This window comes from Antechinus flavipes, chromosome 6 (genome assembly GCF_016432865.1).
Source record: "Antechinus flavipes isolate AdamAnt ecotype Samford, QLD, Australia chromosome 6, AdamAnt_v2, whole genome shotgun sequence".
Taxonomy (NCBI): domain Eukaryota; kingdom Metazoa; phylum Chordata; class Mammalia; order Dasyuromorphia; family Dasyuridae; genus Antechinus; species Antechinus flavipes.
Genome location: NC_067403.1, coordinates 229,687,129 through 229,711,700, shown reverse-complemented (window position 1 = coordinate 229,711,700; position 24,572 = coordinate 229,687,129). Strand labels below are relative to the sequence as shown.

The 24,572-nt window shown below is 40.6% G+C and overlaps 1 protein-coding gene across 3 annotated transcripts in view; it reads left to right on the top strand.

The window, feature by feature from the left end:
- Nucleotides 1-24,572, top strand: part of PAMR1 (peptidase domain containing associated with muscle regeneration 1) — a 103,525-nt gene that overhangs the window by 38,511 nt on the left and 40,442 nt on the right. For all 3 annotated transcript variants that reach the window (XM_051963819.1, XM_051963816.1, XM_051963817.1), the window contains exons 4-6: nt 14,926-15,040; nt 21,743-21,960; nt 24,219-24,326. In XM_051963819.1, the coding sequence (XP_051819779.1) occupies nt 14,926-15,040; nt 21,743-21,960; nt 24,219-24,326 (441 nt within the window). The remainder of the gene's footprint in view (nt 1-14,925; nt 15,041-21,742; nt 21,961-24,218; nt 24,327-24,572) is intronic.

The following is a 24,572-nucleotide window of genomic DNA, read 5'->3' as shown; positions in this document are numbered from 1 at the left end:
CTATTTTTGTCCTTCCAGCAAGACCGATTTTGGTCCCTAGCATCTGGGGCACTGGGATTAATGGTCAGAAAAGACAGAGGCTTTTGGGGGTTTTCTGTATCAGAGAGCCTCAGAACTCTGAGAGATGGTAGAGATCACCAAGCCATGTGGTTTGTTGGAAACAGTGGTGGCTATGGGTTCAAATCCTCATTCTGCCATTGACTATCCATGCTACCTTCAATAAGTCCCTCATCTCTCTCTCTGGGCCTCAGTTTCCCCCTTTATCAAATAAGGTTATTGGACTAGAAGCCCATTAAACTGTCTTTCATCTCTACATGTGACTGAGGATTTCCTTCCTTAATGCACTTGTCCAGAGGTCATCCACATTCACCAGGTGACCTCTCTTAGGAAACTCTTTCTGATAGTGCCTCCCTCTTATATCTACCCTTTATTCCTATGGCTTCCCTCCAGACTCATCTATAACAGTATAATCCCCTTTTCATGTGGTAGTCCTTGGAGTAGAACCATCTTGTCCTTGTCTAAATCTTCCTTTCCCTAGGCTGTATAGGCTCGGTTTCTTTTCATAGAGCCATAGATTTAGACCACACCACCAAGCCATCCTTCATTTTACAGAAGTAGAAACTGAAGCTCAATTACTTACTCCAGGTCCCGTAATCTTAATGTGTTTGAATATCTGCTCTGGCCCCATGTGATCTAGCTGCCATGCCCTGGGCTATCACAGAGCAGAAAGTGGGCAACATATTTATTACCCACATCTTAAAGAGGGGAATACTTAGGGGAATTGAGGAAATAGAACTGGGGTTTGAGCCCTAGTTTTGTTACTTATTATCATCAATTAGCAAGTATTTCATAAACATCTCCTATATTCCAGGGATTGACAGATATTGGAAATACAGACAAACAGTTCCTGCTCTCAAGGAAACTTTATTCTGTTAGAAGAAATATATATATATATATATACATACACACATAAATATATAAAATACATACAAAGTCATTTTTATTTCACTTCGGTAAACATTTATTAAGCACCTATGCATCAGATATTTGCTAAGTACTATGGTTACAAAAAGACAAAAGATGGGCCCTGCACTTGAGGAGCTTACAGTCTCATGAGAGAGACAATCTCCAAAGGAATATGAACAAAACAATCTGCATATGGGATAAATAGGAAATAATTAAGAAAGGAAAAACATTGGAATTAAGAGGTATTAAGGAAGTCTGGCTGTAAAAAGTGGGATTTTAGTTAGATCTTCAAGGAAACTAGGAAGGTCAATAGTCAGAGTGGAGAGCATTTTAGGCATGGGATACAGTTAATAGGGAATTGTAGGGTAAAGGAGACATTCACAGTTGGAAATGGAGTAGGGAAGGTGTAAAAGGCTCGAAAAGAGCTCAGTCCGTAAGGACACAAGGGATTCTCCAAAAGGCCGGAGAGTGTATTCCAGGTTGAGGAGATGAGGGATGTAATTTCAGTGTGTGACGAACCTCAAGAAGCACAACTGCATTGTAGAGTACATGAATGCAGAAGAGCGATGTTCTCCTTGAAGCTGTTTTCTCATCTGTAAGACAGAAGAATAGGCTGATGTTCTTTCAGATCATCACTTCGACATTTCCAGGAAATTTATTTCCCTCAGCTTGTAAATGCTGACTTGAGTGTTCTTAGAGCTCAGTATGTGAATAGCATCCATCCTTCACAGTCGCCCGGCTGAGAACATCCTGATGGGACACGGGAGCTCTTTGTGAAGGAGGACGTCGTTAAACCATTGTTTTTAATGCCCCCTTCTGGCTCTGCACGGTCTTCACACTAGAATTCTTAATGGACGATGGGATATTTAGTGACCGGTGAGAACAAGCACTCATGTTTCTATTGGGCTTCAAGGTTTACAAAGAACTTTCTCAGAGCAATTGAGAGCAGTGGGCAGGGCAAATATCTACTCAGGGGTCCTCAAACTATGGCCCGTGGGCCAGATGCGGCAGCTGAGGATGGTTACCCCCCTCACCCAGGGCTATGAAGTTTCTTTATTTAAAGGCCCACAAACCAAAGTTTTTGTTTTTACTATAGTCCGGCCCTCCAACAGTCTGAGGGACAGTGAACAGGCCCCCTATTTAAAAAGTTTGAGGACCCCTGATACATTGTACAACTGGGGAATTGAAGTAATAGGGTTAGACCCAGAAGGCACCTAAGAAATCTGATATCACAACCCTGCCTGTGACAGGTTGGGAAAACAAGAGAAATGAGGTCATAGAAAATACGTAGTGCTGACGTTGAATGCAACTCCAGAGGAGGAAACTGAGGACCAGAAATGTTGAGTCACACAGGGAGTCAGTGGCAGGGCCCACCCTGGTTCCAAATCCACAGCTTTTCCCATTGGGCCACCTGGTCTCCCAGGTGTCCAGGATCACACAGGAAGATACCAGGTCTTTCTGATTCTCAGACCAGGGATCTTTCTACTATACCAGAGACTGGAAAGGAAAGCTACAGGGAAGCCTGGGGATCTGCTGAGCAACATTTTAATAGATCAGGTTCCAGGAGAAACTCTGCCTAAACTCTTTTGATAGTTGCTTGGCTTTAGAGAGACAAAGAGAGACAGAAAGAGACAGGGAGATTCAGAAAAAGAGACAGGAGAATAAACAGAGATGAAGCAGAAGACAGAGACAGAGAAATGAAGAGAAAGACAGAGAAAGAAATGGAGGGAGGGACAGTCAGACAGAGATAGGCAGAGAGACAGAGAAGGAGATAGAAAGACAGAAGAGAGACACAGAGAGAAACAGAAAGAGAGATGGGGAGTGACAGAGAGAGAGAGAGAGAGAGATACAGAGAGAGAGACAGATACAGAGAGATACAGAGACAGAGACAGAGAGAGAGAGACAGAGACAGAGAGAGATACAGAGATACAGAGAGATAGAGAGACAGAGACAGAGATAGAGAGACAGAGACAGAGACAGAGAGAGATACAGAGATACAGAGAGATAGAGAGACAGAGACAGAGATAGAGAGACAGAGACAGAGATAGAGAGACAGAGACAGAGACAGAGAGAGAGATACAGAGATACAGAGAGATAGAGACAGAGACAGAGAGAGAGAGAGAGAGACAGAGAGACAGAGACAGAGATAGAGAGACAGAGTTAGTCAGAGACAGAGACACAGAGACACAGAGAGAAAGAGACACAGAGACAGAGACAGAGAGAAAGACAGAGACAGAGACAGAATGAGAATCAGAGACAGAGATAAGCAGAGAGACAGTGCAAATCAGAAACAAAGTACAGTTTTGGGGTCAAACTTGGTCTCCACAGCCACACAGCTTTCTGTTTCAGTCTTCTTGTTTGAATTATTTCAGCCTTTATGGGTTCTGTTCTCCTGGTCCTGCTCTCTATACTCTATGACAAAATGGCCTCTTTCAGCAGAAGCCCCCAACTCAGCCGTACCACAGAGGGGAAAGAAGGATCTATTGAGAGGGTGAACTGCGGCAGTTCGATGATTTTCCCACTAGATGGCGCCCTGAGCAGTGCTTTCAGAGAGCTGTCCTGTTCTGTTAGTCGCACTAGTGATATTTTTTCTTCTAGAAAGTAGAAATCAAAATGGAAGAGAGAGGATGTAAAATCATTTTAATCCCTTTGCAGTCTCAACACAATTAACAGAAAACTTCCTTCCTTCTTTCTTTCCTTCTTTCTTTCGTTCTCTCTCTCCCTCCCTCCCTTCCTCTCTCCTTCCTTCTTCCTTCTTTCTTTCCTTCTTTCTTTCCTTCCTTCTCTCCCTCCCGCCTTCCTTCTCTCCTTCCTTTCCTCTCTCCTTCCTTCCTTCCTTCTTTCTTTCCTTCTTTCCTTCTTTCTTTCGTTCTCTCTCTCTCCTCCTTCCTTCCCTCCCTCCTTTCCGTTCTCCTTCCTTCCTTCCTTCTTTCTTTCCTTCTTTCTTTTGTTCTCTCTCTCCCTCCCTCCTTCTCTCCCTCCTTTCTTCTCTCCTTCCTTCTTTCCTTCTTTCTTTCCTTCCTTTCTCTCCATCCCTCCTTCCTTCTCTCCCTCCTTTCCTCTCTCCTTCCTTCCTTCCTTCTTTCTTTCCTTCTTTCTTTTGTTCTCTCTCTCCCTCCCTCCTTCTCTCCCTCCCTTCCTCTCTCCTTCCTTCCTTCCTTCTTTCTTTCCTTCCTTTCTCTCTCTCCTTCCCTTCTTCTCTCTCTCTTTTCCTTCCTTTTTCTTTCATCTTCCCTTCTTCCTTTTCAGGATTTCCCCCATCTCACCCAGGCTGAAAGTGCAGTGACCATTTTAATCTCACTACTGGTGAGCATGGAAGATTTGACCTGCTCCACTTCTACTCTACTTCCATTGACCACTCCTTAGGCAGCCTGATGGCTTCATTTCCTGGGGTTTCCCCATATTGATGTTGGACTTAGCATAGACAGTCAGCATCATGAACTCACAATAATTCAGAACTCCCAAACTCAAGCAACCCACCAGCCTCAGTCTCCCAGTAACAGAATTACAGGCATGTGTGACCATACCCAGTCAGAAAATTTTTTGATTGGTTATCTTCCTCTTTATTATGAGATCTCCTATGTGGCTACCCAGAAAAAATCTTATATATTGACTGGACACATGGTGACCTCTTCTCTCTTCCCCTTTCCTCCTCTCTTCTCTCCTCTTCTCTCTTTCTTCCTCCTCCCATTCCCCCTCTCCCCCCCAAAAAAAAATTAATTTTTTGAGCCAATAGACATAAATTCATAATCTGGTCTTCTTATGGTTTTCCTTGTGACCTTAGGCAAATCACAACCTTTCTGGCCATTGGTTTTAACATCTCTAAATGAGTGGAATGGACTAGATTATTTTAAAGTCCCTTGTGACTCACGAAACTAAAACTCACAAAACTTTTGCTAATTTCTAAAATTTTACCATTATTAAAAACCTCATTTCTTGGGTTCATAAAATTTTCCCCTACTAAAAGACAAATGTTTCCAGGAGTTGCACATGAGTTTATAAAACCCTTTATGATTGTTGGCTAAAGAGGTTTGGATGAAAATGGTGGAAGAGAATTGTGATGGAGTCAGTGGGGATCTAGGGGATGGGAAGAGGAGCATTAGGAGAAAGACAAAGGGGGTCAGAATTCACAAGACAGCAATAATCACTTTGCCCAAATCTAACCCTATTGTTATTGTGGTGGTCATGTTTCTGAGATTCTAATAACTGGGCCATTTTCCATTTGCTCATTTTGGCCTCTCTACCACCACAGCAGATTGTTTCCTGGTGGATTTAGTTGAGTAAAATTTGTTAATAATACTGAATCATAACTGTTGTGGTGGGTATTTTATATTCCTAGAGAAAGATGATTATTTCCCTCTTGAACTTCAGATCACCCAGTGTAGCCCAAGAAAATAACATGAGTCAAGTTATGGAATATTTCAGTGCCATGTGAAATCCCAGAAAATCCAGAAGGGACGGGAACTGAATTCTAGTGTCAAGTCCATGTTTTCCCCTTAAAAATGCTTGGCCTAGAAAAATAAAGAAATATTTCTGACCTAATGGACCTACACTTATTTAACTTGGACCGGATACTGGATATTTTATCTTCCCTAAAGGGAGGAAGAGTGGGTGAGAGCAATAGAGTGATATAAAAGACCCCACCTCTAGCTTCATATTGAGCTATTTCTGATTCTCAAGATCCTTCAGGGACCCTCAAGACTCAGAAACCAACCCAAAAAATGATTTAGGGTTTATGAGGAAAGATTACAGGAGAGATTTGCCCATTGTCCAAGAGATGACTAAACATCTGGAAGAGGGAATCATGACCAATGTCTAAAAATATTTGCAGAGCCTGAATATGAAGCAGAAAGAAGATTGATATGGCCAAGAATGATGAGAATGAGATGAAGGGGGAGGGAAGGGGGAGGGAGGAGAGAGAGAAAGAGAGAGAGAGACACATAGAGAGAGAGACAGAAAGTCAGACAGACAGACAGACAGAGAGGGAAAAAGAGAGAGACAGAGATTGAGAGACAGAGAAAGACAGAGAGAGAGAGACAGAGACAAAGAGAGAGAGAGAGTCAGACAGACAGAGAAAAAGAGACAGACAGACGGACAGAGAGAGACAGACAGACAGAGAGATGGAGAGACAGGAAGTGGGGAGAGAGGGAGGAAAAGAAAATGAGAGAAACCTTGACTAATAGAACTGAAGGTTATTGGCTTGTGGATTGGTGTCCCTCCCTCAGGGAGGCTCGGAAACCCACTGATTGAGCCATTGAAAAGGGGCTCATCTTGCTCTGGGTGTCTGTCCTTGGAGCCATGAGAGTCTCCAGTCTCATCCCCCTGGGCTTCTGGAGGGGACGTCCCTCATGAGCTTGAGGAAGAGAAGCAGGAAGCTTAAAATGGATTTTTAAATTCTGGTTCCTCCACAGCGGACAAAGAGAATAAGACAGGATTACGTGCACATGGCTACCTAGTGCAGGCAGACATGTATACGGTCCACATACACTGGGCAGACTTGTGTCTGTCTGTACATGTGAGCACTGGTTCTCATGTGAGTCGTTCATCTGTCTGTGGGGGCAGGCCCACCATGTGCGCTTGTGAGTGCGTGCTAATGCAGTGTATGCTCCTTGTACATATGTATATATTGCATTGTACACAGCAGCATGTTGTGCATGGTCCTTTTATTATCATTATTATTATTATTATTTGCTGGGGCAATTGGGGTTAAGTGACTTGCCCAGGGTCACACAACTAGGAAATGTTAAATCTGTCTGAGGGCAGATTTGAACTCAGGTGCTCCTGACTTCAGGGCTGCTGCTCTACCCACTGCACCACTAGCTGCTCCTTCCCTTATTATTTTTAAGTTCGCGCTCTCCTCGGATTTGCATATGGATATATGCATAGATATTATAGGAACAAAATGAACATTTATCGAATACCTACTATGGGTCAGGCCCTGTGATAAGAGCTTTTTCCATAGCTTGCTTCGTTCTCACAGCAGGTGCTATTAATACCCCCGGAGGAAATCGAGGAAAACAAGGTAAGTGACTTTCCTAAGAAAGTACAAGTGGGAAGTGTCTGAGGTTGAATTTAAATAGGTGGATATTCCTCAAGGGAAGGAGATTGGGAACTTAAAAGCTCATAGATGTGTGTTTGTACATTAATCCATGTATATATGTATACCATATGTATATATGTATGTTAACATCTATATACTCACACCAATACATATTATGAATATTGTGTATATTAATACATTTATATGTATTATGTTATATGTATATATGTATTATATTATATATGTAAATTTACATTTATATGTTATACATATATACATTCTATACATACTCATACAAGTATATGTGTGTGTGTTTTATGTGTGTTCCATGTGTACATATATTAATACATGTGTACATTTTATATATAATACTCATACAAGTATATATGTATATTATCGTGCATATATTTTATATAGATACATACTTATATTAGTATACATGCATCGGTGTTATATGTGTAATGTGTGTATATATTAATACATGTAAATATCGCATACATACATACTCATACAAGTATAGATGGATGTGTTGCGTGTATGTATATTAATGCTGTATATATTTATATACATGGGTATGTGTATATGTACACATGCCTACAGTTTATATTTCTAATGCATATGTGTATGTATACATATGTATATATGTATATGTACACATGCATATTATTTTTATTTCTATCTCTAGTGTTTTATACACTAAGAGCCTAATAAATGCTCCTTCCTTCATTCATATATTCATATATATACTTACACCCATAAATATATGTATGTGGAAGAAATATCTCCAGAAGAGCAATTAGCAGTGTGTTTGTGTGTGTGTTTGTACATGTGAGAGTCCTTTGATATCTGAGAACTATTATTAAAGAATTCGTACAGCCTACTAGATTTAGAAAGTTCCAGTTAATTTGTGGAGATTCCAAGGCACGTTGCCCTGGACCAGAGTCGGTCGTTATTGATGTTTCTTCCCGAGTCTAACTTCGGTACCACTTCCCTCCTTCCACTGAGGACTCAGCTCTCCTCCCAGTCACCATCTCCTTGATTCTCAATTTCCCATCATAGTCTATTAGTTTCCCTTTCTTATTTCCCAATTGTGAAGGCACAAGGCTCACCACTGTCCTCTTCTTGCCATTCCCACCATCTTTGCTGTGAATGAATGACAAAGCATCCATTAGGTTATATTTTGTGCCGAGCCCTGACGTTCCAGTAGGATGTTCTTTACTCTTGAAGAGCTCACTTACTAAGTGAGGAAAACAGCATCTAAAAGAAAGTTCAGCAGCTGAGTAAAATCCCGGAAGCCCCAAGAGCACGGACGGCGCTGGGGGGACGAAGCAGACGGGAGGGTCTGGTGGTAATCCGTCTCCTCAGAGGGAGCAGAACTGTTAATCCCCATCTCACTCAAACCCTAGGAGCAGTCAAACCCCTAGTCAAGGGAAAAGAGAAAGAGGTCGGACATCCTTCCTGCATCACCTACATGGCTTCTAGGCTGCCCAAGCCAGAGAAGGTTAGGAACACTAGTGGGGACGGTGACCAGCTCCTTTCTGGACTACTTCAACAGTCTCCTAATTGATCTCTGTTTCAGTCCATCTCTTCAATCCATTTACCACACAACTTCCAAATCGGTGTTCCTAAAACACGCATTTGATCATATCACTTCCCTGGTCCCCAGTTTTCAGAGACTATTCCAGGATAAAATGGAAAATCCTCAGACTGACATGGAAAACCCCTAGCACAGTACCACAATAGAAGACACTTTTAAATGCTGATTGGATGATTGATAATCTCTTTCCCATCTACCTTTTCAGTCCGAGTTCATATTCCTTCTTTGCTTTCATTTCCTTTTCTAGTCAAATAAACCAAGTAGTTGTTTGGGATATGTGATAGCGCATCTCCTACCTCCAAACCTTTGTCCAGATGGTCACTTATATTTTCAGTGGATTCCCTTTTCACCCATCCCTTGTGATATCCCTTGCTTACTTAAAGGGAAGCTTACCCATCACTCTCTCTGCTTACTCCTGCTCTTCTTCTTTATAATAATCTGTGCTACCAGGTATAGTCTTAACATATCATCCAAGTACCTGCAGCATGACACAAACCTGGATTTGAAGGTAGAAAACCTCATTTTAGGACCTGCCTTTACTATTTACTTGCAAATTGATCAGGTGACCTTTCTGGATTTGTCTTCTGCTTTGTAAAATAGAGTAGAATTTAATGACCCCTGACATCACTCCTAACTAAATCTACGCTCCTTTGTTCAATCTGGGTGACCTTTCTGGATTTGTCTTCTGCTTTGTAAAATAGAGTAGAATTTAATGACCCCTAATGTCACTCCTAACTAAATTGAGGCTCCTTTGTTTGATGTTCAAAATGTTGTTTACTGGATAGAATTCTGGATTTAGATGGAAAACCTAAATTCAAATCCTGTCCCAGGTAACTATTATTATTGTTGTTGCTAATATTCAAAGTCAGTTGGATGATACAGATTATAGAGAAATGGACTTGAAATTAGGAAGCCCTGAATTTAAATCTGACCTCAAATTTTACTAACTGTTGATCTTTAACCTCAATTTCCTCATATATAATTTGGAAGTAATCACAGTATTTAATTCATAGAGTTGCCTTGGAGATAAATATTTTATTTATAAAATAATATTTATGCATTAAATATTATAGTAATATTTATCGATTTTATCAATATTTATAAAATGATAATATTTGTAAGACTTTGAAATCTTAATGCATTGTATAATTCTGAGCGTTATTATTATTGTTGTTGATATTAATTTTATTTGCTTAGAAGAATATCAACTCGTTGAAAGCAGGGACTTTTTTTATTTATAATTTTGTATCACCAGCATCTAGTGTAATGACTGCTATGCAGTAGGTACTTAATAATGATTGTTGAATGGAATTAAATTGAAAGAATAACTTGTTTTAGTGCACCAAATCAGGTATATTTTCAAGCTGCTGAAATGATCTGAGTTTGAGCTCCAGATGGTGTCTCTATGCCCACGCGAGTTCTGGATTGAATTAACTGTTTATGCCAATTCGTGTGTCTAATGATGAATGCTATTAAAATCAAAGCAAAAAGAAAGAGACCTTGGTCAATATTTGGGTCAATTCAGTCAAAATGGTTAAATTCAGTAAAGGAGAAAAAATAATCATTTTAGTTTAAAAATGGCTAAAATGGTTGTGGGTCTAGACAGTCCTGCAGGGAAAATAATGGAGCAGGATTTCTGCAACGATCTGGTATTGAATTTGCATCTCCCAGAAGTCAGCGTTAAGTCAAGTGCATGGCCTCTACGGTAAGCCATTTTAACTTGTCTTTTGGAAAGGGAGAGCATCTCATTAGTAGGCAGATTGTGCTGGACTGGACTTAGCCACTTGTGGAATAGATGAATTTCTATCCAGTTCCCAGTCTTCCTACTGTTCCCTCAGTATTGATTGCGAATCAGGGGTCCTGGACTTGTCATTGTTCTCTTCCCTGTGGTAGCATTGCTTCAGATTAATCCAGTTTTCCCCAACAGAGATGACATGTTCTACTCTATTCTTCCAGAGTAGAATGCAAACTCAAGGGCAAACTGATGAGTTTTAGTGTTTTTGTTCCTCCCTCTCTCCTTCGCCTTCTTCTCTCCCTCTCTCTCTCTCTCCCTCTCTCCCTCTTTTCTTTCCTCCCTCTCTCCCTCCCTCCCCCCCCCGTGTTAGAAAAACAGAGAGAGAGAGAGAATAGAATTGAGCTTTGAACACAGCAGGTGCTTAATAAATGCTTTATGAATAAATCCTTGGATTATTCTCTCTTTAACACTGAATGTTTCGGAGACTTACTAGGTTATAGAATTCAAACTCTGTTCATCTATGTCATTCTAGAAGATACTCCTGAATGAGAAAAAAATCAAGCAAACCCCCAAACAAGAATCAAAGCTGACTTTTTAATTTTCTTCAAATTCCATCCAGTCTAACTGATTTTCTTTTCTAAAAATTCCTGGGGGTTATGGATTTTTTTTACCCTTTTCTTTTTGAGAAGGAAGATGTAAAAATACTCGGCAGAAGTGTGTTATGTCTCTCTGTCTCCCTTTTTTCTCACCCAAAGGAAGAGAGAATCAAAATCTTGCTGATTGCTGTGGGTGTAAACTTGTGTTGGAATCTTTCCAGCACTCTAGTTGTTTTGGAAAGAGGCGGGATGAGCATTTTTTGATTTGTATCAGGGAGGGAATATGTTGGACTACCCCTCTTCCTTGGGACTGGAGGATGTGTGCAGGATGTAAGAGCAAGAGGAGTCTGTCCTTCTCACTCCAGAAAGCCTCCCCCCTTTCTAAAGCAAGCGATCATTGGTAAATCTGAGCATGTCCCTCCAAGGCACTTCTCCAAGAGTTCCCTTCAGACTTAGGACCACCTGCTTGGTTGGCCACTGGTACTTCCTTGGCAAGGACACACAGGCTGTTTTCACTGTTCGGCTCTCAACAGAAAGGTGGTTAGTATGCCCTCCCCCTCCATGTTCAGGGCTCCCCAAACTCCTGACCTTTCCCGTCCCTTGAAGAGGGAAGGAGGGGACAAACAGAACTAAAGGAGCCCCGTTGTCCAAAATCAAAATAAAAGGGAAACTCTCTCTGAGTAAATCACCCACCCCCTCCACAAACATACCTCGCGGTCTCCACCGTCCAACACCCTCTTGCATCCAGCCCATTTCCAAGAAGTAGCTTTTGTCTCGGATTGCTTGGAAGCTGCCATGGATCCTGGGGCCAGGTCTTTCCTCCCCTTCAGTGTGGGAAGGAGGATTGTGGTTCGGAATCAAGGCTGCATCTTAATGATATGGGCAAGGGTGGTGATATTATGGGAGAAAGAAAGCCAGATTTGGAGACGAGATCCTAGGTTTGATTGCTCCTACCCCATCCCATACTTCCACTCACCGAGGTTCCTCGGAGTCATTTTCAACTCCACATTCTCCTTTACCTCCCACACCCAATCAGCAGGCATATCTTGGAGTTTCTACTCCCACATCACCTCTCATCTGTTCCCTTTTCTCTATTTCCACGTCCCCTGCCCTAAAACAGAATTTAGTTGGAAGGAAACTCAGTGGCCAACAAGTTCAATATACACTTGAAAGGAATCCCCATGATGGCACAGTTAATAAGCAGCTGACCAAGATCTGCTTAAACATATCCAGCAGGAAGAACCCACCAACCCATTCTGTTCTTGGACCTGATGTCAAATCTTTATTCGCTTCTTTACCTCATTCCCTCTTGTTTGGATTTATGCAATGGCCCATTCCTGCATTTGGGGGACACAAGGGATTCTGAAGGATGCAGCCTTGTATCTTGAAAGACCAAAGTGGAAAATATTCATAATTCAAAAAAAAAAAATTAGAGAACACATATCAAAGTTTATCTACCCAAACTCTGATTTTACAAATGAGGAAACTGAGGTCCAGAGAGGCTGAAATCCCCAAGATTACCCAAGGACACAAGTAGAAGCCAATGGTCTGGCTCTCTTTCCCCACGTCTCTGTTTCTAGTAGGTTTGCAAAGACAGTTGGGGATTGTGGACTTGGGCTCTGAGGGAGCCTCTAGTCTAAGGGGGCCCAATGTATCCAAGAAGCATTTTTCTTGTTTTGTCCCTCGCGTGACATCTCATTTTACAAGCTCCACAATAGGCAGGGGAGGAATGATGGATGTGATTTGTCCAGGGAGAGAGAGAGGGAGAAAATGAGTTTTGTTTTTAATGAGGATGTTCACTCAAGCCTATCTGTCCCTTGGGGTGGGAAATCTTACTTCTTCTGTGTGTGTATTGGAAGGGGAGAGAGGTGGTATAGACTGGTTCAGAAAATCCTAAGTGAAACTCACTTCCCTGATTTCATTTTTAAAAAGTTGAAGCCCTTTGGAGACCCGCATTCTAGTCCCTCTTCCACTGACTATTGCATGACCTCAAACAAAGCATTTTATTTCTTTGTACCTCAGTTTTCTTTTCTGCAAAACAAGTGATCATGGGAGCAGAGATAGTAGCAATTATACCTTCCTCACAGCATTATTGCAATGATCAAATGAGGAAACATATAGAAAGTGTTTCATCAGCCTTAAAGCCACATAGAAATGTTAGTTATTTTGAACTAAAAGGGGCTGTGAAATCCGACCTCTTTGTTTTATAAATGAGACACAAAGAGTTTGTGAATCAGTCAATCAATAAGCATTGATTTAGTGCTTATTATATACCACGTATTATGCTAAATTTTGGCAATACAAAGAGAGACAATTTCTGCCCTCAAGGAGCTTCCAGTCTAATAGGGAGACAATCAAGTGTATACAAAGCAAGCTGTGTACAGGTAAGTAAGAAATAATTAATAGTGAGAAGGCTCTAGAATTAAGATGAGTTGGGAATGACTTCTTGAAGCAGATGGGGCTGACAGGGAACCAGGAGAGCCAGCAGATAAAGATGAAGAAGGAGGACATTCTAGGCATGGGGGATAGAGCCAGAGGGAATGCCCAGAGATGAGAGATGAAGTGTTTTGGAAGTGGAACAGCTAGGAGGCCAGTATCACTGGATTGGAGACCTGGTAGGATTTATATGGTGGATCTACTTTAATTATTGAATTGGATATCCTGAATTATCCAGGACAATTTGAGGTTTATGTCTCTATGGTGGGGATTTGTTTTTCTGTCAGTTTTAGAAAGATAGTGACTTTCTGCCGTCTGTAACTCCAGCCACCAGATTGTGTCTGACTGGGCACTTGGTAGGATTTTTTTTTTGACCTGTAGGGCATGCTGGTAAATTGTCCACCATTCATGATACCAGTCCCCAAATGTGTGATCTTGGACAAGTCATATACCCCTTTTTGGCAGAAGAAAAACCTGAGGCTCTGAGAGTGGTTATTATAGAAATAATCTTGCTGTTGATACATTGTTGTCTGTAAGTAGAGATTTCTGGGTTTAGGCCACAGAGGCTCCTAAGTGTCTATAGAAAGCATCTTGTTCATGCTGCTCATGCTGCACTGTACCTGACTGCTTGTCAGAGATACTGATAAGATTGTTGCGTTGGTATGGATGGACCTAGATGCTCTCTGAGAGCCCTTCCAAACATGAGAAGGAGATTAAACACACTTAAAACACGCCAAATACTACAAATATTAGCTCATTTAAGACTCCTAACACCTCTAGGAAATAAGTACTATTATTCTCATTTTACAATTGAGGAAACCGAGACAAACATATGTTAAGTAGCTTGTCCAAGGTCACTTATCTGGGGTAGGAATTATCTGGGGTAGGAATTGAACCTAGGCTTTCATGATTCTGAACCCAACACTGTCTTTTCTCTCTCTCTCTCTCTCTCTCTCTCTCTTGATGGTTCTCTGTTTTTACTATGTAACCTCGATGTCTCTAGACAAAACATGGTAAAAATAGGAAAGGCAATGGATTTGAGGTCCAGATCTGCCACTTAATAGCTGGGTGAGCTACTCACTAAGTCTTAATTAATTCCCTTATCTGTAAAGGGAGAGGCTAAATTATCTTTAAGATTCTAGCTTCAAATCCTAGGATCTCATTTAGCAGCTCTATCTATTACTTTGGACAAGTCATTCATCTCTTAACCTCCCAAGTCTTAATTAGTTCCCTTATCTGTAAAATGAGAAGTTAAATTATCATTAAAATTCTAGCTTCAAATCCTAGGATCTCATTTACCAGCTCTAACTATGAGTCTGGACAAGTCATTCATCCCCATTTTGCAGATGGGGAAATTGAGGCTCAGAGATGTCCATAATGTTTGCACTGCTTACCTCTCAGCGATACTGCAAGGAAAGAACTTTTTAAGCCACAAAGTATTATACAAATATGAATTGTGATCATCTTTCTTCTCTTCTTCATTCTATTCTACTTTTTCTATAAATAACTTGCCTGTGGTTCATCACCTTACATAATTTCTACTCTCTCTTTCCAGGGTGCGGTCAAGTCCTGCGGGTGCCGAAAGGCCAGATTCTCCTAGAAAGTTATCCCCTGAATGCTCACTGTGAGTGGACCATTCATGCTAAGCCTGGGTTCATCATCCAGCTAAGGTAAGCAGTCGAGGGCAAATTTCTGAAGCCCAGAGAGCTACAGAAGTAATTACTGGCTAAGGAGAAGGAAACAGTGGGCTTGAACCTGGTGACCCCTAGGAAAGGACCGTTCCCACCAGGATCTTAATAACTACATGAGATTATATGTATTGAACCTTCCTTTCATTCCCTGTGATTTTATGGCTTCAACTCTGGCTACAACTCGCCTTGATATCATCCTCTGACTTCAATAATTACAGCCTCTCTTGTCCTAAAACAGACCTTTTGGAGGATTTTCTCATTCACTCTACCCCACCCCCAAAGCTGAGAATCTGCAAGTATAGTAACTCTCAATAGAGAGAGGCTTTCTACCTGTGAACGTGCAGTTTGTAATAATACAGGTGAAAGTTTTATTAAAGAAGGAAAGAAACAATGTGGAAATTAAAGGAGCTACTATTAATGATGATTGCAATACTATCATAAAAATAGTTGACACTGAAGGTTTACAAAGCGGTTTACCTACAGTATCTAGCTTTATTTTCTCAGTGCCCACAAGGCAAGTGCTATTATTACACCCCTTTTACAGAGGAGCATATTGAGGCTTGGAAAAATAGCTTGATTTGCTTAAGTCATGTAGTTAACAGGCATATGAGGCATTATTTAAACCCAGGACTTCATGGTGCCAGGTCCAATATTCTATCGACAAATAATACTAGAAATAATAATAACAGCTAGAATTTATATAGTACTTTAAGGTTTGCAAAGTGTTTTTGTCAAAATTGTTTAATTGTATTCTTGGGATGTAGATGCTATCGTTATTCTTATTTTAGAGAACAGGAAACTGAGTTGGGTAGAGGTTGTGTCCTGTCCAAGATCATATAGCTAGTAGTCCAAGATCCATCTGAGGATGGATTTGAACTCGTTTTCCTGACTCCAAATCCACTGCACCACCTACTTGTCACTATATCATGCTCTCCAATGTCATCGTTCTGGGTAAGAGGGCTCACCTGGAAGAGATCATTTTTCACCAGTCTTGTCTCAGCCTCATGTTCCCTTAACAAGGAAAGATGAATGAGGATTAATGGGGGAGGGAAATTCATATCTTTATTTCTATTTCTCTGTCTTTTCTCTTTCTCTTTTCTTCTCCTCTCTTTCCCTCTCTCTCTCTCCTTCTCTCTTTTTCTCTGTTTCTCTTTCTGTCTCTTTTTCTCTCTGTGTATTTCTCTTTGTCTCTGTGTTTGTCTCTCTGTCTCTTTCTCTTTGTCTCACTGTCTCTCCCTATATATGTGCATATGTCTCTCTCTCTCTCTGTCTCTCTCTCTCTCTCTCTCTCTCTCTTTCCTTCCTTCCCTCCCTCTTGCCCTCTTTGTCTTTCTCTTTCTGTTTCTGTGTCTCTCTGTCTTTGTCTTTTTCTCTCTTTGTCTTTTTTTGTGGGTGAGTATCTGTCTTTCTCTCACTCTGTCTTTTTCTCTCTCTGTCTTTTTTTGTGGTTAGGTATCTATCTTTATCTCTTTATCTCAGTCTCTGTCTGTCTCTGTCTCTCTGTCTGTCTCTGTCTATCTCTTTCTCTTTCTCGGTGTGAGTGTCTCTATCTTTATCTTTCTTTCCTTTCCTTCCTTCCTTCTTTTCTGTTGGTGTCTCTCTGCTGTCTCTGTTCCCTTGACATTCCTCATGGCCTCTTTCTAAAATCTTTGCCCCCTTTAAAGTCTGGATCCCATGATCCTACTTCACTTGCTCAATCATCATCCTAGAACTACTTGGCTTGTGTATGTATTGTACACTGTACTGAGCTGCTCTGGAAGTGGCAAGTTAGATTAGGGAACAGAGAGAGGGGAGGATATGGGGGAGGGAGCTGGCTCAAGCTTCCCCACTAGGCCTGGCATGCCAGAGGCTGAATTTGCTAGATGACAATGAGGGCAGGTGTTAAAAACTGCACAGCAATGTATCACCAACTGGAGAGATCAAGTCAAATGGACCCAGTCGGGTCCTGTAGCATTGTTTCTCTGACATCTGAGAAGCCCAGGACTTCTGATTCCAAATTCTTTGCTCCTTCCCTTGTAATACAGTGTGCAATCTTATCATATGAAAATATGGTATCAACATTTATAACATATCAAATAAATCTAAGCATTTATTAAGCGCTGACTGTTGCTCAGCTGTGGTGTAGACAGGTAGCTATTGTCTTCATTGGGTAAAGTAGGCCGTGATCTCAGATTCAGGGACTGGAGGTGTGGAGACATTGTCTCCTGATGGCTAAAGAACAGGGGCAGAAGCAGCTTAATTCTGTCTCCTTTTAGAGAGCTAGAATGCCCATGCTTGCAAAACAAAGGTAGCAATGTTGTACGTGTGTGTGCATACGCGCATGCGTATAAGTGTGCAGCTCAGAGAGCACCGCTCCATCTTCATTAACGACTGTAATGTTTCCAGCCTTTGCCAAAAGCAAATCAATCTCCCCCTGGCTGTACATCCTCTGGGAACCCAGCACAGCAAGCCTTGGTTGATACATGCATCCTGGGCTTCCTACGTTATTTATCTTCTGCCTGGAATCTTCACCTCCACTTTTTTTTTGTTCTGTAATATATGGCGCCTTCTCTCCCAGGCTGCTGGCACATCTCAGGGAGGCTGGGGTGGAATGGCCCAAGGCTCCATTCTTTTCAATCCTGATAGCTTCTCCATATACGTCTTCAGTCTCATTTTGCTTTTGTAGATCTGAGTATCCAAATCCCATGAGGAGCAGATGGGGGCATTCTCACTGAGTAAGAAGGCAGCTGTCTCAGAAGGATTTCGGTTTCATTTCTAAATTAAACAAAAGGGATGGAGCCTTTATCAGACAGGACCTTTAGGTGCTGGCTGTTAGCCAAGATTGGGTTTTTTTTTTTTTTGGTTGTGTGTGTTTTTGCTTTTAAGCCATGGCTTCCCCTCTCTTCCTCCTGCCCAAGTACTGTGTGGCTTGCTTCCTGTCCCTCTTTGTTTATGTGGCCAGCCACATCGCAACCATCACTACGAATCTCTCACATCCTTGGTATTCTGTTTGGTTTTCTATGAAAAAATATAATTAGAGTTGTTGTCAACTGCAGTTTGCTAGTTTAATACAGTCAAAAAAAGCAAGAAATGCTACATATAATAACTAATAGAGGTCAGTGGTCTGGTTGAGATAAGAATTCAGGATTCTAGTCCTCTGATATTCAGTAGCTATGTGTAAGAATTACTAAAACTGGGATGAAATTCATGTATGTGAAATACTACTTTCTTCTCTCAGAGCATTGTGTTCAGGAAAGCACTTTGTATACCATAAGTGCTGGGAGTTGCCATGTTGGGTGATGTAGGTGATGAGAGCTGATCCTTATGTAATACTCTATGTGCCTTCTCTCATTTTATCCTCACAAAAGTAATGAGGGCTTAGAACCAGAAGCATCTCTCTCTCTCCTCTCTCTCTCTCTCTCTCTCTCTCTCTCTCTCTCTCTCTCTCTCTCTCTCTCTCTCTCTCTCTCTCTCTCTCTCTCTCTCTCTTAACCAAATAAAGAACTTGAAGCTCAGTTCTTATTCATGGTGACATAGCCATGACCTTAGTTTGGGATTTAAACCCAAGTCTTTCTGATGTCAAGTTTAACTCTCAACTCTAAATAATTCTGCTTCTCTAAGATGCCTGTACTATGAGATGATGAGGAAAAGAGCTCCAGTTCTAGAATTAGGAACTGAATTTACATCTTCTGATTTTCATACTTATTTGCTGTGTGTAACTCTGAGCTAGTCACTCAAATTTTATGAGTCTTAGTTTCCTCATTTCCAATAAACCTTTAAATGTTAAAAAAAAAAACAACAACAACAATAATTATTATTATGATGATCATTATTATTGGTCCAGAGCCGTGATTCATTGATATAGGGCACACCCAGTGAGGAATTCTCTCAATAGTAATAAAAGCTATTATTTACATAACTCTTGGAGGTTTTCTGAGCATGTTGCACATTTGTATCTTATTGTTTAGGTGATGAATGTATGTATATGTCAAGGTGGTGGTGGTAGGAATGTGCATGCAGGACCTCATGCAATTTCTGTAGGTTCCAGGTGAGTTTGGGAAGGACCAAAAGCTGTCTGATTTATAAGAATAGGTAAGAGGAAGACTGTGAAAAAAGAGTATGATAGTATCTGTTGACCTTGGCCATGGAGTTTTCTGATCCATTAGAGGATAGTAGAAATTATAAAGAATTTATATATGTATATGTGTATACATATATATAATTCCTAATATATATATACACACACTATTCCCAGTACTGTGGTGTACAGAATTCTCCTGTCTGTTTGAAAGGAAAAAGAACATTATGTTTTGAGGATCAAGAGGTCCAGGATTATAGACTGGACACTACCACTAGATAGCTGTGTGCTGATTCTTTACCTTCTCTTCACCTTAGATTCCTCCTCGGTAAACATGAGGAGGTTAAACGAGTTCTAGGATTACACTAAGCTCTAGGATCTTCCATGTTTTTTATCTCCTGTGGCAGACACATTTACATACAGAACTAACACTCTGCCTTGCATATGGTGATTCTGTTTCTTAAGTATATGTAGAAGCCTTGAATGGAGAGCATTGAAAGTTTCCATCTTTATATTTGTCAACCTCCCAAGTATGGAGCTCCTGTCTCCTGTCAAGCCAGCCCCTTTACTCTCTTTTTGCAACCTTCATGTGGCTGCTTCATCTTTATGTAGTTGTGAGATAAATGTCTTCTTTCTAGATCTATCCATTCCCATTAGCCAAAGACAGGCCCCGAGTGCTGTGCATAGAAGCTGGGCTTTCACTGATGGCTCCCAATGTCTCTTCCCACTCTGTGATTTTTTTGATTGTCTGAGAAGCCATGGAAAGAAGCCTGGATTTTGAGTCAGAAAATGTAGGTCTGTGCTCAGACTCTATTAATCAGCATTCTTGTGCTCATGTTCCCTCTCTCTTCCTAAGTTTCCTCGTTTATGAAATGAAAGAATTGAGGCAGCAATATTGTGCCGTAAGAATGCTAGATTTGGAGTAGAAAACAGCTCTAAATCCTGGTTCTGACACTTAAGAATGACCTTGAATTCCACTGAGATCAGGATCGGAGGTTTTTCCACTGAAATCCACTGAGGAACCTGTCAGTCCCACGTTTAGGTGCCAAAATGTGGTTTCTTCTCTTCTTTAAAATAATAATGGTTCTCTCTGGGAACAGGTTTCTTGGGGAGGTTTTCTGGAGGCAGCCTTAATTTCGATTAAAAGTAATAATCACCCAAATGCAGTCAGGTTTTAAAAGTTCAGATCTTTTATTGCTTCCTCCAAAACAGCCCAGTTAGTTTTCTTAGAGGCCTCTCTCTCTCCCCTTGGTTTTAAGAGCTCTTGCCACTTTGTCCTTTGCTTCTGTCTCTGCTTTCTTCAGCCTCTAGTCAGTGCAAAAGTGAATCTGTCTTGCCTCTGAGAGAGGGCTTCTGGCTCTCAATCTCCCAGTCTGCTCTGTGTCTGTCCCAGAGTGCTCCTCTCCAACCCCTGGGTTTTTACCAAATTCAAAATGAAGAAGCTGACTAGATTCAAAGGTGTCAAATACCAGGCCAGCATTTGAACCAGATTAAAATGAAATTTTTAATAAAATTTAATAAAAGGAAATTTTAAAACAAAATAAATACAGATACAATCATGTTCATTTGTTTCAGTCATATCTGATCCTTCACAACTCCATTTTGTATTTTCTTGACAAATGTGTTGGTCTGCCATTTCCTTCTCCAGCTCATTTGACAGGTGAGGAAACTGAGACAAACAGGATTAAGTGATTTGCCTACAAGTAGTAAGTATCTGAAGACATATTTAAAAGAAGGAAGAGTCTTCTTAACTTCAAGTCTGGCACTCTATCTTCTGCACCATCTAGATGCCCCTACAAATACAACATAACATTACATGTAATATATAACATAACATCATATGTAATATAATATAAAACAAAACAGCATATATAACATAACAATATATTATATAGCTACATGTGTCATATATACATATATGTATACATATCATATATATAATTTGTATAACATATATCTATATCCAAGATACATAGATGATAGATTAGATAGCTAGATGGTAGAGAGAGAGAGAGAGATAATGTTGATAAATGTTTTTCCAAGCTGATTTTACTGCTTATAAGGAGCCTTATGTACAGTTTACTGGTTCTGTTTCTCTTTGAAATTGATGCCACTGGTCTAGATAACCCCTTAATACTTCATCTCCTGCCTTTGAATTAAACACACTCCCTCCTCACCTCCATCTTTTAAAATTTCCTTTAAGATTCAGTTCAAATGCTACTTTTCTTGAAAACTTTCCTGATCTCCCTAACTACTAGTACTCTCCTACTCCTTGGAGAATTTATTTTGTCAAATTATTATATTGTTATTATTACATTGTATTGTATTTTATAATGTTTTTATTTTGCCTTTATTATGTGTGTATTTATACACATATATGTTGTCTCCTCAAAAGACTATGTTTTTGAGAGTGGGGGCTGTTTTTGGTTTTGAATCCCAGGGACTAGGGTAATGCCTTGTCCATGATAGGGACTGAACCTGTATTTCTCAGTGGAGAAATTTGTTCCCGTGATTATTTAATCTTGAAGCCCTTCTACCTCTCAATCTTATGAGCTTGTGAACCCCCCGGTCCCATTCAATGTTGCCTCCAATGTCATCTTCTCCCCTTCCGTCTCTGCTTCCAGATTCGTTATGTTAAGCCTGGAATTTGACTACATGTGCCAGTACGACTATGTTGAGGTCCGGGATGGGGACAACAGTGACAGCAGAATAATCAAACGCTTCTGTGGGAATGAGCGGCCAGCCCCCATCCAAAGCACCGGATCCTCCCTCCACATCCTCTTTCAGTCAGATGGCTCTAAGAACTTTGATGGGTTCCATGCCATCTTTGAAGAGATCACAGGTAAAGTGAATTAAAATGAATGTGGCCTTTTATAGTTGTGCCCCAGACAAATCTCCCCCTGAGTGCCTTCCTTCCCTCCTGTCAGCCTCATTAAAACTTCTCATGCTGTGTTGTCAACAGCAACCTAAATAGTCACCGAAAATGGTGGCTGAGCTCATCAGTGAGAGAGAAAAGCTCCCCAAGAATCAATGTTGATTGATCCCACCATTAGCATTGGTTTCAAATAAGTCCCACCTAGGATCTCACACTCTTGAGTCACTTTGCTAAGCTTTCACAAACATTATATTCAGTAAAAGGGAGGGGGATAGCAGAAAGACTTCCTCTTCCTCTCCTCTGTTCCTGTTTCACCATTCCCCAATGCCTGGATCGGTCAAAGGAACTAGGGATATTTAACCTTGAGCATTGTCAGTCAGTCAACCAGCATTTATTAGGTACTTATTATGTGCCAGACACTGTGCTGAGCATGTCAGGGAAATAAAGAAAGGCAAACACATAATCTCTGCCCTCAAGAAGCCCAGATTCTAATGGGGGTGACAGTGTGCAAGAAGTTGTACGTGTGAGAAAGAAGCAGTGTGACTGGGAAGTAATCTCAAATGAAAGGCATTAACATGGGCAGGGGGTAAGTGTATGAACTCAGAAAGGCTCCCTGCAGAAAGTGGGATTGGAGTGGAGGCTTAAAGAAAGCCAGGAAAGTCCAGGGGCAGGGGCAAGTGGGGAGAGCATTCAAGACAGATTTAGGGGTTCCATGGAAGTTGAAGGGGACCTCACTGTTTATCTATTCTGTGAGGCACTAAACAAAGATCCTTTGGACAGTGTGATTAGCCAGTGGTCATCCATGTTTGGGTGTAGACATCCCATGAGGCAGGGTCAACTACCTCCAGAGTCAGCCTGGTTTACTTTTTGCATTGCTCTAATCTTTTCTTGCTCCCGGTTCAGCTTCCTGGGTCAAGATGATTATATTTAATTTCTCTATCATGTAACAAACTTCTATGTCTTCTTTTTTCCAGGTCTAGCATTCATAACCTAAACCCTTCTTACCTTTCCATTCTTTTTATACCTCGATTGCCCATAGGTTGTGTAATCCAGTGATACTGACCTTTTTCTGTTCCTCACATTCTACACTTCATCTCCTGATTCTGCTCCATGCCTGAAATTGTCCTCCATGCCTGAAATTCTCTCTTCATCGCTTTTCTCTTAGCTTTTCTGTCTTTAAGTATGAGCTAAAATTCTACCTTCTTCAAGAAAATTTTCTCAATTCCCTTAATTCTAACCTTCCCTCTGTTGATTATCTCCATTCCCCCCCCTCTCTCTTTCTCTCTCTCTCTCTATCTATTTATCCATCTATCTATCTATACATCTATCTATCTATCCATCTATGTACATAGCTGTTTATATGTTATCTCCCCATTAGACTGTGAGTTCCTTAAGAGCAGGAGAAATCTCTTGCTTTTCTTTGTAGTTTCAGCACTTTGCCCAGTCCCTGGCACATCGTAGGTGTTTTAATAAATGTTTATTGACTGATGGACTTAATATAGTCCCTCCTAGTTATATCATTTTAAAAATCTGAGAGACAAAATTTTGGGGTAATTTGATCATTTTATCAATACTGCTTTATGTTTACTATTAAAAGGATGGTCATTTGACCATCTCTCTCTTAGATCAAAGATCCTTCATAATGATGAGCTCACAGTTTATATGCCTTTGGAAGAGTCTGTATCCCCGAGGATAGAAATCAACTCTTATTGGTTAATAATTAATACAATTATTGTATTATAATGAATATTATAATGAGGAACTGGGTTATATTTCAATGAGAGTCTTAAGATATGTGTCTTAGATCACCTAAATCTTGGTCAAAGAGATTTATCAATTTCCACATCACCTTTCTGACAAAAGGAAGGACCCACATTTTCACAGACCTATCCGATAATGCATCCATTAGCTTTTAGAGTTTCTCTTATTGTCTGATTAGATCTTGGTGTGGATAAGTCTTTACCTAAGATTTTGATATTGATTGATTTCTGAATGAAGAAATGGAAAAGGGGGAAAACCTTCATATCAATATGATTATTGATTATTATTAATAATATGTTTATTATTAAAAGGATGGTCATTAATTATTATTAATTAGTTATTAATACAAGAGAAGATAATCATTTCTCTTACAGTTCTCACATCCTATGAATCTAAGACATTTTCAAAGACCCACACTTTGCCCACATATAAGCACTAACTCTTTCTTGTCTTTTGGCTTATAGCTTGCTCTTCGTCTCCATGTTTCCATGATGGCACGTGCATCCTTGACAAAGCTGGCTCCTATCGGTGTGCCTGCCTGGCAGGCTACACTGGGAAGCACTGTGAAAGTTGTGAGTATGACTTTCAGAATCAAGTTGTCCAACATCCCATCTTTGAGCAAGGGTATTACATGGGTGGCAAAGTTTGACAAAAGGGACCTGGATATTCTTAGAGACTGTTCTCGTGGAGTTCTAATAGTGAGTGGTACATGGGAAAGCTAAGTAATAGATAGAGCACTGAGCTTGGAATCAGGAGGACTCATTTTCCTGAGCTCAAATCTGGCCTCAGACACTTACTAGCTATGTGACCCTGGGCAA